The sequence below is a fragment of the Falco peregrinus genome, chromosome 4 (assembly GCF_023634155.1).
Source record: "Falco peregrinus isolate bFalPer1 chromosome 4, bFalPer1.pri, whole genome shotgun sequence".
Classification (NCBI taxonomy): domain Eukaryota; kingdom Metazoa; phylum Chordata; class Aves; order Falconiformes; family Falconidae; genus Falco; species Falco peregrinus.
In genome coordinates this window covers 3,773,065-3,788,560 of record NC_073724.1, presented here as the reverse complement: position 1 = coordinate 3,788,560, position 15,496 = coordinate 3,773,065, and the positions used below count along the sequence as shown (strand labels likewise).

The 15,496-nt window shown below is 37.1% G+C and overlaps 1 protein-coding gene across 1 annotated transcript; it reads left to right on the top strand.

The window, feature by feature from the left end:
- Nucleotides 1-273: 273 nt before the first annotated feature.
- HJURP (Holliday junction recognition protein) lies at nt 274-15,161 on the top strand. Its single transcript, XM_027786785.2, is given in 11 exon segments — nt 274-400; nt 1,608-1,674; nt 3,174-3,238; nt 4,392-4,419; nt 6,528-6,583; nt 8,119-8,158; nt 10,614-10,675; nt 11,797-11,898; nt 12,640-12,700; nt 13,725-14,953; nt 14,955-15,161. Coding segments are annotated over 11 exon segments (1,893 nt in total). The 5' UTR covers nt 274-280; the 3' UTR covers nt 15,018-15,161.
- Nucleotides 15,162-15,496: the final 335 nt, after the last annotated feature.

The following is a 15,496-nucleotide window of genomic DNA, read 5'->3' as shown; positions in this document are numbered from 1 at the left end:
GCTGCGCCGCCCTGCCCCCGCAGCCAATGGGAGCTCGCGGCGGGCCGTTGTTGCTAGGTGAAGTAGCGGCTTTGCGCCGCATCTAACCCCGACCCCGTACCCAATGGGAGGACTGGATGCCGTTTGACTGAGGGAGGGTGGGAGCTTGCAGTACGATACAGCCAATCAAAATAAGAAAACTTCCCACTGAGTATTCGGATAGGCTGTGCTTCTGAACTGACATGGTAAATGCCCAATTCGAGCAGCGGAGCGGAGACGGCAGGGGAGGGGGGTGGGAGGCATGTGTCAGTTCCGCGACGCGGCTGAGGGACTTCCGTGCGCCATGGACTTCGACGTAGACCGGTATCTGCAGCAGAGCAATGCCCGCTTCCTGGCCTCCATCAACAGCATCTTGGAGCGGGTGAGGGCCCGGTTCTTGGGCAGGGGCTCTCGTCGCCGTCCTGCGGTGGGGGCCGGGGGAGCTCATGTCGCCTGCGGGGGCTGCCGGCCGCCGCCGTGCTGCTGCCTCAGGAGCGCGGCCAGCTTGACGCTTTCTCTAGCCAAAGTGGCGCATGGCGTGGTCTGGCCGCCTTTGTGCGCCCCGCTGACCACCTCTGGAAGGTCGCTAGGCCGCACGGCCCTCTGCATGCCTCGCCTTTGGCAGCGGCACTGCTCTGCTCGTCCCTTCCTCCTCACCGCCTCTCTCCTGCTGTCAGTCCCGACAGGTTCTGTTCTCTTTCTGTACACTAATTTGCATTAACTGACAGGGAATTCTCTTCTTCAGTTAATTACGTGTGGTGTTAACAAGCTCTTACTATTCCTGGCTACCAGAAGCAGCTGTCACCCAGGGCCTCGTGGAGCTTTGCAGTTTGTGCTGAGCCATGTGCTCCTGTGCCTTGGCATGAGTAAGCTATAAGAGTTAGCTTCTTTTATGTGTCCATAAAACTTAGATCTGGGATTGCCAGTATTGAATAAATGACTTAATTATAAATCCAAGTTGCCATTGTAGTGCCCTTAACATAAAGTAGCTAGCATTAGAGGAAGTACTTTCAATGAAACCACAGAAATAAGTGAGGGGCTCCCTCCACTAATCCTCCTTACTTTAAAGCAGTTTTGTGTTAAAAATGTGGGAAGCATGCACCCCCATCCAGATGTGTATGGATTTATTCAGGGATGTCAGCATTACTGTTCAGCGAAATGTTTGTGCTAATGTCTAGTTGCTGGCATAAGGCTAAGTCTGGCTCTAGAATGTTTTTCCCATCTAGCGTTAGATGGGTGGTTTTACATGGCATGAGCTTAGGTCTATGCTAAGTGGCTCTTTCCAGTTACTACAGAGGAAGTTTAGAAGAAGCTCGAGGCACTTCATGATGTTTGGAGGCTCTGAAGCCCCATTTTTGTCAGTGACTGGCTCGTGCCTTGAAATTGAATGACTCTCATACATGCCTAAAATGTGTGTATTTCCTCTAGGAATTAATATTCCCAGATTGCAGACTTCCAGCCAATAAAACAGCGTACTGATAATTCATGTTTTGGTCAAAACAAAATCGTCTAAAACCAATATTTAAAATGCATGTTAAAAACATGGCTTTCATCATTTATTCTAATTTTTAATGGTCCTTTTTGTTTAGTATAATCACCCTTTTGAAGATGATTTACTTGTTTCCATGGAAACTCTCACTTATGATACACCTGATGGTAAGAACTTCTTAAAGCTTCAATACTTACGTGCTGTGTGCAACTGTTGGCAGCTATGACACTTAATTGCAACAGATACTACGTTTTGGCCACTTAGGTATGGCATTTCATTTGTACACTTTGATACATGCATATAATACCTGGCGAGTTTATTTATATGTGCCATTTTAGTCCATTGTGTGCTCTGTTTTAGACAACAGGAAAGAGTTATTAGCGAAGATGAAGATAACTGTTATCCTCACTTCAGTGATAATAAAACCCAGTTGAACTTTTCATTTCCCAGTAAAGCCACCAAGATACTAAGTCACAAGTCCCACTAAACTACCGAGCAAGGTATTTTAGAAAAACAGAGTGGGCTTTTTTTTGTTTGGTTTGTTTTTCTGCAGTGTTTTTGGGTTTTTTTTGGTTTTTTTTCTTCTTTCTTCACAAGAAGCTCTCTGTAAGCATTATCAACTCTGTAATGGATTGCCAGTTATAATGAAACGCTGGAAAAAGATGACATGGCACAACGTGGTACAGATTTACACTAACCACATGGGAACATTCAATGAAAAGTTGAAGAGGCTACCCACCCAGTTCACACTTGACATAACAGAAAATTACCTTCAGAATAAGTGGGGGTGAAACTACACAATCCATTCATGCATATCACCTTCCTGCTAGTATCTCCATTCCTTTTTTCCCCCCCTCAGTCTTCTCTATTTTGATTATTATTCTTATAAGTCATCCAAATATTAGTATCTTTGTGGCTTTACTGGGAAATTAAATGTTCAACAGGGTTTTATTATCACTGAAGTGAGGATTACGATACACAAATTGCTGTATCAACTCTTGTATAGTAGAATTTAGTGGACATTCACATTAAGTGAATTTACAGTGTCAAGCCCAATGTAATCGCACCAAATATGATTTACTTTTTAAAGGCTTTTACAGACTAACAACTTGCATTTTTTATATTGTTCATTGACAGAGGGAGGAAGCATGCATATAGCACTGTAAAAGTCTTGGATTTGTAAAGGCTTGGTTATGCTTTTTGTGTAGTAACCTCTATTCAGTGCATAAGGAATATGGATCTCCGTCCTCTAAAGCCTTAATTATGGCTTTATCTAACCTCAGATACCATGTTGTCTGCCTGCATTAAATAAAATTTAAAAAGTAAAATAATTTGCTTTTTCCCCCTCTTTGTAGCATCTGGGGCTATAATACTGCTTGGATTTTAGCTCAGTGTTGTTAGACTCGGCATGTGATTTTTGTTTTGGTTTGGTTTTTTACCTGACTTCTTAATTAACTTGAAATTACAATATTCTTTTGGGTTACTTTCCTATAAACTTTTGTTTCAGCAATTATATTGGACACTGTTCAGATTTGATAATGTTTTGTTACTATGTAATACGTTCTTCCTAAATGTTTATGTTTGTTGGAATGATAACTTGGTGTTGATAGTGTTATACGAAAAGCTGTGTAGCTGTGTTTATATTGATATCTCCTCTTATTTCTAGGACCAAAAAATTGGGAGAATGTGTCAACCAAGGAGGTTAAAGAATGGAGGGAGAAAGTACTTGAGGTATCTTAACAGTATAGTCCTACTTTACAGTCAAAATGTAGAAATATTCTTTTTTTTATACGTATATATAGGAAAACTTTCTGATCTTGCTGTGCCATATAGTATTTGCAAGAGGTGTTACTCAGTGAGGTAAATGTCCAATGTCTGCTTTAAAACAGGGTTTTAGGATAGATTGGTCAAGACTGTCAGGTATTTACCAACAGTTAGCACCACTGGTAAACCCAGAATTATTTTTTTAAAATGCTCTCTGATGGGGACACATACTTTTGGCTCTCATCAGAATGTTGTCACTGAAGTTATTGTGCATTGAATTAATTTGTCTTGCTTCAGATGATCAGCTTTTCAATTCCAAAGATCTTACTGTTACTCATATTTAGATTTTTTTTCTGTGATAAAATGCTAGAGTAATTAAAGTATCTTTGCAGTCTCAGCACTTGATTGTCTGTCATGCTAAAACCATTACTGTTATCGGTGTATGATTTGTGTCTTTTTATTCTGAGGATTTACATTAAACACGCAATTGCTTATTTTTCTGTTTCTTGAACTCCCCCATAAGAACTCAACAGTGAATTTTACCAAAATCTCAGTGTTTCTTAACGTAACTGTCAAAAGGCACCTTGCAGCTTCATTCTGAGTATCTGCCTAAAAAGCTAAGCTGTGTAGTGTGCCTTAGTAGTTAACACAGAAGCTGTTCCTAACCCTGCAGACTGAGGGGGATGAGGAGTGAATTTCAGACTTGGAACAAGAGTGGATTTAATGGAGGCAGAAAAGGGACTGCATTTCCCTTTTCTTTCCACTCCTGGTAATAACTTGTGCGTCATCTACTGAGCATTGCTGCACGACTTTACAGACTAAATCCGTTGAGGACTGTAAGAGCAATTCTTTTGTCTTAGCCTCTTAGGTGGGCTAAGGTAGCTACAGCTTATGTTCTTGTAGCGATTTTAGTAGCATCAGCATGGCTAGAAGTTTTACCAAGTATTTGGCTTTTCTGGTCAGGCCACAGGAAACCTGAAGGAAACTGAATAGTTATTTTGGAAGTGCCTAGTTATGAGATGTGTATACGAAGGTAAATAAAGGCATTGGTTAAAGTAACATTACTATTCTAAGATTCTTCTGACTTTAGTTTTTTTTTTGTACCTATTTCTAATTGCAGTGTAATAGAGAAGGTCGAAGGAATGCAGGTAAAGTGTTTAAAAAAATAAGTGCTATAAATTATCCTGTCGAAATACTCTTGACGAATAGAAGATGTCCTGGCTTTATGTCAAACTCTTTCATGTACTCACTAGAATAGTTGTTAATGGTCTGTGTCCAAACTAAAGGGAAACGTGAGGGATTTTTTCCAGGACTTGTCCTGAGCAAATTAGTAGTTTGTATTTTCTTTAAGTAAATGGTGGAAGAGGGGATACCTTTATTAACTCGTAGATGATACCAAGTAGGAATGACCGCTGTGAAAGATGGTCTGACAAACTGGGGCTAAAACTCAAAGAAAACTTTGTGTAATTTCATGCAGAGAAGTGCAAAGTAATAGACTTATGTAGGGATAATCAAATGTAGGAAGAGGCAATTTTGAAGGCTGGTTGAGCCAACCAAGAGCATCACTCTGTCGTGAAATAGTGCACACTGCAATAGAAGATTGTACCTCATATGTAAAGCACACAAAACAGGTTTTCCGCAGTGTTCAACCATGTTAAAAGTTGCGGTGGAGTACTTTGTTTTGTATTTGTAATATGGTAACTTGACTAGCTGGAGTGAGTCAGAAAAAGAAAAATAATTCCTAGAGCCACTGGTGATGGGACTTAATGGAGAGGAAAAGCAAAAAAGAACACAAGGGCATCTAAGTTAAAATTTAGCAAAGCTTTCCAAGTGTAAACATAAGGAAGTCCTGAAATACGTTTCTCAGAGGTTATGGAGTTGCTCTTAAGAATGGGTTAGACTTCCAGAGGAAAGTTAGGTTCCTGCTTTAAAATGGAAGAAGGAATAGATAACATCTGTAGGTTCCTTGTTATATGCTTTAAGCCTTAAGAAAACTGGAAATCTTTAGATGTATGCTTGACACTATTAAATAACCAGAAGAGTTTACAGGAGTGAATAATACCTGTGTGCCTGAGTTAGGTATGAGAAGTTTTCTCACCATTTAACCAAAAGTAAGAAGGTGCTTGTGATGTTTGACATCAATTTATCTGGAAAAAGAAATGCAGAAGAAAGCAAGGACAACAAATTCTGCATTAAACAGACAGTCTGGAGTGGGGTAAATATATCTGCTAAAGTACTTGTATTATTTTTATTATTTAAGTCTATCACGTGCATCCAATTGTGAGAAATCCCACTACACCTTTAGTATCAGCAAAGTCATATGTTTGGAGATACAGGTCTATTTTGGGAAAGATTAAATTTCTGTAGTTTATGCAGTATAAACAATAGATTTAAGCAATAACTTCTATATGCATCATAATCATATTCACTGTATACAGACTTGAGACATTGTAGCTTGTTGTAAACACCTTTTTTAAAATCTAATAAGGCAATGGTTAGAGATGTAACTTTTTCAGTAATATCAAAATACTTTTCAGTGAGTAATTTTAATAGCAACAGTATCTGGTTTAGAAGCTAATTGTGAAATAAGTTTATGTGGAAGTCAGGTTTGCAGATAGCTACTTCTGTGTGGGTCTAATACTTTTTGGGTTTTACTTAAATCTGAGTTGTGATCGTTAATGAAGTACAAAATATAGATTGAAGTGTAAAAAGGGGAGATCTCTGCTAAATTAGACAATTCTTATGTTTTAGATTTCTTCTGCTTCTTAGGAAATAAATGGGAGGTAAAAACAACCCACAAAGATTGTAGGTGTGTCTGTCTGTGCACCAAGACAGGCACAGCAGTTTTGGAAGGCCCTTTTGCCAAAAATTTTTGAAAACATGCAATAGAAGTTTGGGGCTCTACTGTGCCAAGAAAAATGCACAAGTTTGCAGTTGTCTTCCTTTCCTAGAAGTGATACCACCTGATAAAGGGGAAAATTTTCTGTGATGCTTCATGGGTTAAGAAGAAAATCTGTAATATGATAGACAGACATGAGAATTAGCCTGCTTTATGTCTAGAATGTTGTTCTGTCACTTGTCTATTCTTTGTATTAGTCCTATGTATGTTCTCCGTTTGTTAAATGTTTCTGTTAAAAATTTTGCAAAATAACTAAGTATATATACAAATGAAGAATTATTGACTTCAGGTAAAGCATTGATCTGTGACCTGTCAAGTTGAAATAGAATCATTTTTTTTCTTCCCATGCATGGTAAGAAATGTCAAAGCAACAGAGCAGTGATTTTGAACAAGAGCGTTCAACAGTACATCAGGTATGGGCACCACACTGCATATATCTTCATAAAGCCTCTTTGGGAAAATGTATTTATATAGTAAAAACCTACAACATTAATTGTGAGCAGGTTGTCCTGTACCGTAGCTATAAAGTTAGATTTTAAAGACCTGCTAATTGCTGAATCAAGGGACTTTATTCTCCTTAAATAAGTGCTTCTGAAAAAAATTGAGGGCTTAAAGTGTTTTGCTGCAGTTCTGTCACTGCCATTCATCAAACTTTACATCTTACTAAACAGTTGTGTTGTATTTCCCCTCATGTAGTGCCCTACATGTAGTTGCATTATTTTAGGAAAGGTGTGTCTTTACTTGCCAGATGCATGTACATGTAAAATTAAAATCTTCATCTGGTTAATGGTGATCATCTGGTATACTTCCCCAGATTGTTACCTCCCCGATGGGTTCTGTGCTTTGAGGTGGTGATGAATTCAAATTCTCGACTTCTCTATGTGGTGGTCTAATACATCTTGGTGATGGTAGAATCATGCAAGTGCTTTTTTAATTTTTACTATGTCCCCATTCATTTTGTTTATGTATGTTTCATATAATTACATATCCTCCCTCCCATTATGTTATTTCGGGTAACAAATAATAGCAATTGTGTCGGCCATAGATTTCAGCTGAATTCTGTTCTTCGAAGTTTATTTAAAGGGAGAGAGAGCAGTTGGATATAGGCTTTAAACCACTGAGGGCCTTTTTAGTTAGGCAGTATGTGTGTCTAGCTTTTTTAATTATTACTTGTAAAATCTTTGGTTATCTAGAATAAGTTCTTTTGACTTCTTATCTTTTTAAGCAGAAAATACTCAGCATTTGAAGAGTGATAGGGGCAATCTCACTGGTCACTCCCAATTATTTGTTCTGCATAGATGGTAGTTAGAATTGTTTCATTTTGTTGGTGTCATTTTAACCCACGATACGCTAATTTTATGATGGAACCAGACAAAATATATTTAGACTTTTTTTAAAAGAAATTCTGGAGAACATGATGTTAGATGTAAACATTTAGAAAAGGCTCCTTATCCATATAAATGAGCTTTCTATTCAACTGTCAAGACTTCTAGAAATAGAGCAAAAACCATATTTGAAATATTATCTGTGGATTGAGGTAGGTAATTAAGAATTGTTTGAAGTGTTCAGTGAAACTTTCCGTATACACTGGAACACAGAGAAAGTCCTGCTGTCAGTACATACTGATAAAGATCTGGTGATTAGAATTCATGTCAGCTGGTTTTTGCTCTTGTATAATACCTTCTCCTTGCATTATCTGTCTAAATATAGATGGGCTAGAAGGAAATTCGTTTTCCCCATTGGGTAATGAAATGTGAATCAAGACAAATTTATGTACAGATTTGTTAGTAAAGATGGTGGCATCTGGACATAGTTTGGGGAATACAGCTGGGTTTCTTTCACCATCACCCCCAAAAAATTGAGCAAGTAGTGAAAGCAGAAAATTCTACAGATGAGTTAATATAGCTTACACTAACAGGTCTCAAAACTGCTTTCATTTGCTTTTAAGGAATCTCCTGAGAACTCTCGTGTGGATACATCTGACATAGGTGGGGGTTTTGATTTACTTTGTAGCTATGTATTTTTTAACTTTTGAAGAAGATTGCAAATAACTTTTTTGTAATTTTTTAATACAGTAAAAATAATTTTAATACATGTTACTTACCCTTTTCAGAAAGTAGAGAATAGGAATAACAAGAGACTGAGCTGCTGGTAGTATTATGAAATCAATATCCACGTTCCTCTTTAAAAATCTTAGTTCTGAATCCCTGATAAATTGGAAAGTCAATGTGGAATACGTTCAGTTACCTTTTGTTGGCAAAGGAACAGTGACATCAAGACTTTGGTGTAAATGGCAACAGAAGCTTTATTAATAATTACAATATATACCTTAATTTGTAATGGTCTGGTAAACAGATATTGCATTCAGCTGCAACAGTTAAGTCTTCACTAGAGTTTGTAAATACTTTCAGCATCAGCCTTGTGGTCTGTCTGCAAAGTTTTGGGTGGTTTTGACCTTGTATTGCCAAATAGTTATTTGATTGTATTAATTACAGTCTTTGAATGGCAGTTTTTTTAAATATTTGAAATTTGTATTATGGTCTCTTGATTCTTGTGCATATAAAACCTTACTATTTGGCACAAATTCAACTATGGCTAGGTGGTAATCAGCATTTAATGATTAAAAGCACAATTGCAGAAAAATATGGTTAACTGGTGTTTAAATATTCTGCTATAAACTAGATGCTTCATATGCATAGCTGTCTCCAAGGCAGATACATCTTTTAGGTAATGATAGTGTATTGAGTGCATCTCCAGTGAAATCAACTCCTGTGTTATAGGTCAAATTTTTCAGAGGGAAAGGTGGCGGGTTTAGTTTTTCCTTTCTCTTCTGTACTTGAGGAACAGAGGTGTTCCCAAATTTCCCTTTTGGCCCGTAAAAACACTCTAAGATTCCCTGGAGAAGATACTTCACTTTTTTCCATTCTCTGCTGTGCCGTGGTCCTCTGCTAATAACTAATGTTCCAGTGATTTGAGGTATGATTGGCAATTTACTGAAGACATATTAAAATTGCACTTTTATTAGGTTTCACACTTAGAAGAGTATTCAGCTTGTGTACAGGTCAATTCATTCTGTGATCTGAGCTGTTTTCTAATTTGTAATTGGTGTGATTGAGTCGACCATTCCTGGACGCTGGAGTTAGCTTTATTTTAAGATCTTCCCATTTCTGTAGCGGTTTAGTCTGTGACCATTTAGGGAGCATCCTGCTAGTTTTGTTCCTGATCTACTGGAGAAAGAAGACTGTATGGCAAGAGTTTTGACTGTTACAACAAATTGGAGGCTGAAACTTTTCCAAAACAAAACATCAATATTCTTAGTGCTTCCTCCACTATTAATTAATGCTTAGTAACTGTTTTCTTGTGGGTAAAATGACCATAACTTTGTATTACATTAATCATGTGGGAGGAAATTTGGGTAATCTGACAGTTATGGGTTTCCGTTCTGATAAAATAATTATACTGGCATCAGGTAATCTGTCAAAGCCAACCCTCTGATTGCTCCACGCTTTCACCAGAAGATGCAAAATAGTGTTATCTCCCACAGAGGTGGTGTTTTGTTATCCTAGCTCTATGGCAGCAGCTGTCCACAGAGCTCTAGGTGATGATTGCACTGACAGGGAACAAAAAAGGGATTAGCTGGAAAAGATTTTCATTCTGGTTTTAGTAATTTAAGAATAGCATGAAGAGGCAGTGATGTGGTAGGTATCATAACCAATATTTTTTTTCTTTCATTTGTATTCCTTTTCAGGGTTATTCGCCTTTCCTCTTTCCCTCCCTGCAGTGAACGCAGTCATGGGACAAAGATAGAACAGCCAGGGAAATTCAGAAACCAGGGGTTACAATGCAGTCACGTGTTTCACGATTGTAAAAGACTGAGGCTTTAGCTAATGATGAATTGGAAGGTCTGGCTACATCTAGCAAAAAAAATGTTTTGTTGTGTTTCATTCACAAAAATAACCAATGAATACCTAAATTTTGAGTTGGAAGATTTGGACTTGCTATATTAAAAAATATTCTCAAGTCTGTCTTATTTCTCATCTTTGCACCTCTAAGGCAGTCTTGACAATAAGAAACTATGAAAAGGAAGTGTGATAGAAGGGCTTTACTATCTTTGTTGGGATATTTGGGAATGTGGGAAATAAGTGGACATGATACTTTAATGAGCAGTGCTTTGAAAATATTTCACACTCTGAAATTGTAACCATTGCTTCAAGATTTAGGCTAACTAACAAGTTATCTTTACTCTTCTTTGTTTCCCTCAAGTAATTTATGAACTAGAAACCATGTTTTACAATTAGACTTGAAATGGAAATGTAGTATGCATAAAAAGTTTTAGTGTAGAAAAGAGTTTTCTGAAATGAAACCAGTTTAGTCAATAAATTATATAGTGTGTGTTTAAAAACATTTATGTTTTGGTATTTAGTATTCATCTTCAAATTGTAGATGAAGCAAGTGATGCTGGTAAAGTTTCAGTAAGAGGAAAGTTTGGAGACGTCCACTTCCAGGTAAAAATTTCTGGTGTCTAATGTAATGAAACAATTCAGTAGAAATGGTTGAACTATTTCAGTAGCTTACACATGCCTGACGAGTTGGTGCAGTCAGCAGAAGACTATGTAGTCTGTATCTTAATTCACATTTTTAGTAAGTATAGCAAATGAGATGTTCAATAAGTTACGTCATAAAGACCAATATGAAGTGATATTATGTCCTAACAGAAAGCCATACAGCATATTGCAAAGAACAGGTAACCCTAAAAAAGGCTATTATATGTATGGGGAAAAAAAAGTTGGATTAATCACGAAACAAAAATGTGATCATTCACCTGAGAGTCTGGCATAAACAAGTAACATGATTTGTTTAAAAAAACCCACAACTTAATCTGAAATAATGGCTACTATAACAAAAGCAGACTAGAATCTTCTGCTGTTGTTTCCCAAACCAGACTATGGGTATCAGGGCTGCCCAGAGCAGTTAAAAGAGAACACACTTTGTGCATGCAGCCATTCTCATCTTGTGGTCTGCTTGCTCCAGTACAATTACCAAAAATTTTATTTACTTTGCTTACTTGTTTAGCATAGTGCTAAGCGTTGTCACATCTCTGACACGTCTCTGACAACGGCTAACATAAAATGCTTCACAAAGCAAGAGTTCCACTAGTGAAGAATGTTTGCCATTTGTAACCAAATGCTTTTAGATGTTACACAGAGGTGTGTTACAGAGTAGACCTTAATTTGTATATGAATTCATAGGATGTTAATAATGCATATAAAGATTTGCAGCTGTAATTACTAGTGCTTTGTAACCAAACGCTAGGACCTTTTCCTTTTTTCTTTTTTTTTTTGTTTTTGTTTTGTTTTGTTTTTATCAGTGGATCTTCTGAGGCAGTGTGTGCTTTCCCGTGCATCAGTAAACTAGCTAGTTATCTCCTTTATATGTCTTCACATACAGTTCCTTCCTGGGATATTTTTTAACATAAACTTATTTTTAATATATACATTTTATGCTGGTTGGATAACCTCATCGGAATACTACTAGTTTGAAACAAATCTAAGTAATAACGTTGGGGTTTGCCAATGTCAATAAATCCTATGTGTTTTAATTAAAATTCTTTTTCCTCCCCTCTAAGAATCTGTACGTAGGTGACAGAAGTATTCAAGAAAAAGCAAAAGTTCAAGTGGATATGATAGTACAAGTGGACTGTGCTAGAAAAATTCCCAAGTGGATGACGGTAACATACTTCTGTTCCAAGTTATTAGCTAATTAGAATAAAATAAGAACTCCTTGTGCACCACAGTGAATTCTAATACAACTTCTCTACTGTTCCATCATTGTTTCTCTCCTGCTTGCTGTCTGTGTAAATAAACACAGTATCTCAGATCTCGTGACAGCAATGATTCGTAAGAAACAGAGCAGACTTTACCCAATTTTTTTAATTTTCTTTTTTACTTTTATACTTTGTGTTCTTTGAACCCTGATGTGTGAATCAGTCTTCACTTTAGTAAATTTTCAGAAAAGTGTAAATTTGAGGTTTGTAGAGAAAAAAAGGAGTTTTAGCTTTATTTTGGTTTGGGGGGTTAGAGGGATGGGGGGGGCAAAGGGTCGTGTTAAATGGTACAGCTTCTGTTTACTGCTGGAGTTGCCAGAGATATGTTGATCATCCAGATATTCTGATTCAGGTTTGAATTCTCAGATTTGGGAAAGGGGTTAAAATGTAAAATATGTAAAATGTTGCAAAGATGATAAATAGCTTTCCATAAACTAGTAACTCCTAAGAATTCTTACTGAAGTCATAGACAGACGTTTTCCTCCTTGTCTGAAATTTACTAAGCCCATTAAGACCATAACTCTGTACAGGACCTAGCATAGTGAGAAGAGAGTAGGAGTCACAAATAAGGTTTTGATGTTACCTTTAATGTGCAAAAAATTCAAGCTATTAGATTATGTCATCTTTTTTTTCTTTGTTTTTCAGATAGCACCTCAAGGTTTGTTGGAAGGCCTTCATTTAGCTTCACCAGCACAAGAACTGATTGGTACAGCTGAATCTTTTGGGTGTTGGTCAGCTATGATAGTTACAAAATGTGGTTTTATTAAAATTCATTAGAAATAAATATTTAATTTATTGAAAAGACAGAGGCATTATTTATCCAAGAGACAAGTTCAACATGCTGGATTCTTGATGATGTGGTTTTGCATATGGCAAAATGTATTTGAAACACAGGAAAAAACCCCATGTATTCATAAAACCAGCTTTTCTTAAATAGCCCCAGGAAGAAAATGCATAGTTAAAAAATTCAGCAACATTAAGCTCAAGCAGAACCAAAAAATTTATGCTTAATTATTTTAAATTCAAGAAATGTAATGAATAGCTTTGGGTCTGCTGCTCACTGGTACTACTGAAAGTGGTACTTCACTAGTAAGTTTGCTTTCTTCAGAAACTCTCAAGACTTGATGCAAACCTAAAATAGAATTTTGATATAAATATTTCAAGTCTAACAACTACAAAAAGAATTACCTTCATTGTGCTTTATGGCAAGCAAATCTGCATTGGTACTAGCCAAGTACAAAGCTTTCAGCTAATAAAGAAACAGAGCAACAAAACCTGCAGGATAAGGCTGTTTGTCCTGGTCAGAAATCAAAGAGCAATGCAGTCTGCCCCTACAGTGAAAATATTTTATATCTGTGTATTAAGCCATTTTAAAATACTTTTTTCCAGCACACATAATTTCTGTTCTTCTATAGTATGTTAATTCAACATGGTTAGGAAAACCATTTTTCATTTTTTCTTAATGGGTTGTATGATAACAGTGTACATTTTTAAATGTATATATACACATTTATACATCTATGTAGATGTACACATATATACATATAATAATATACAGATTTTTTAACCTGGCAAAAAAGCTTAATGAATACACTATTACAGTAAAACTATCTGTACCACGTGTAATTGTTTCTAAGTCATGTAATACATTACTGGGAGTGCCCTAATAAGTTTGGGATTTTTTTTCTTCTTCTGGTTTTGTTCTGTGATTCATTTGGTTTTTTGAATAGGCAACCAAGCCGCTGTTTACAGAGAGAAAGGAGAGTTGTCCAATGAATGTTCTTCATCCAGACCTCTGCAGTTACCATTTTCTGATGTTTCCAATTCACTGGATACAATAACCATACCCAGGCATCAACTTTCTCCGGAACTAAGTAAAACTTGCTGTGATAGTACCTTAGGAGATTACCAGTTTGCAGATGATGAATGCTCCTTCAGCAATGTAACTCTTGCGGACTTGTATCCAGCGATGGTAAGGATACTCACGAGGCTTATAAAAAGGGAGTCTCGGAGAAGATTGTTAAAATACATGTTTGGATACTCAAGACATAAAAGATGGTGTTCTAGAAGACCAAAGCTCAATGTCACTGTAGACAAAATAAGAGGGTTCAGACCTCTTAAACAGAGGCAAGCACTACTCAGCATAGGCGGCTGTAGAAATGAAGACATCCAGGATCAGACTTTAGGAAATGAGAACAAAGAACTTCGGGATGGCAAGTGTTCCACTGATAATTTTTCTGGTCTGGTACCTTATTCTTACATTGATACAGATGAAATCAAAATGGACTACACTGACTCAAGTTTCGGATGTCATTTGGTATCCGCAAAAGGCCATGAAGTCTCTAAAGTGACTGGTGCTCCTGATGTAGCTACAATGGGAGGGGCTTTTCTAGCTGAAGATGAGATACAGACTGCTGTCTCACTAAAGAATTCAAAATGCAAAGAAAGTAAAAAATTGGCTTACAAATGTTCCTCAGAATACTGTTTTATAACATCTGCCAGTTCCGGATCAGCAGCGCTTCATCTGGTGAAAGAGAGTAAAACTCGAAATATTTACTTTCCTTATGGTGATACCTCAGAGTTGTGCTCATCTACTTGGAGTTCCTATGGCAGTAGTAACACTATTACACCTGTCACAAACTGTTCTCCTGCAAAAGCATCAAATACTTTGCTCATAAATCCTGAAAAAAGAATTTCTGAAGGACCAATTTCTTTCCAGTGCAAACACTCATTTTCCTCATTGTTTGTGAAGCAGAGTCCTTCAAAGATGCACCAGAAATGTGAAGATGCATTTGAAGAGCTCTACTACAGTTTGTGTCCCAAAGAAATCCAAAAGCCTTTGACATTGACAAGACCTCTTTCAAGTTCAAAGAACCTTGAAGAGAAAAAGTTAATGAAGCGTCATTTAAGTGATTCTGTGAGGTCCAGTACGCGGTATGACAAAGAATTTGACAGGATCTATGAGCAGTTGCATAGTGAGGCTGTTCCAAAACTTCCTGGGTTTCAGAGAGCTTCAAATTTAAGGCAATACGAAGGAATACAAATGTCTGAAACTGTAAGTGCTCTTTGTAACTCACCTGTTCAAAGTTCAGCTTCAAATTTAAGGCAGTACAAGGGAATACAAATGTCTGAAACTGTAAATGCTCTTTGTAACTCACCTGTACAAACTTTATTTGCAATTCCTAGAGGTAAAAGACAACGAAATTCTCAAAATGACCCTTGTCCACCAGTAAAGAGACTGAAATTTATACCGGAACAGTATTTTCCTTCAGCAAAATGTCAACAGACGTCTCACAGAACAATTGTCAATCTTCAGGCAGTTGGCATGGATTTTTTCAGCACGAGCAATGGCAGTAACCCCAGCTTTTTTGACATTCACAGCTGCTGGAGTCAGGTACTTGAGGCCCTTGTAAAAATAAAATTTATGCACTCTACTGATATTTGGAGAAGGTGTTAAAAAGAATGGATTAGAGCTGGAAGTTATTTAAAGTAGTGAGAGCAT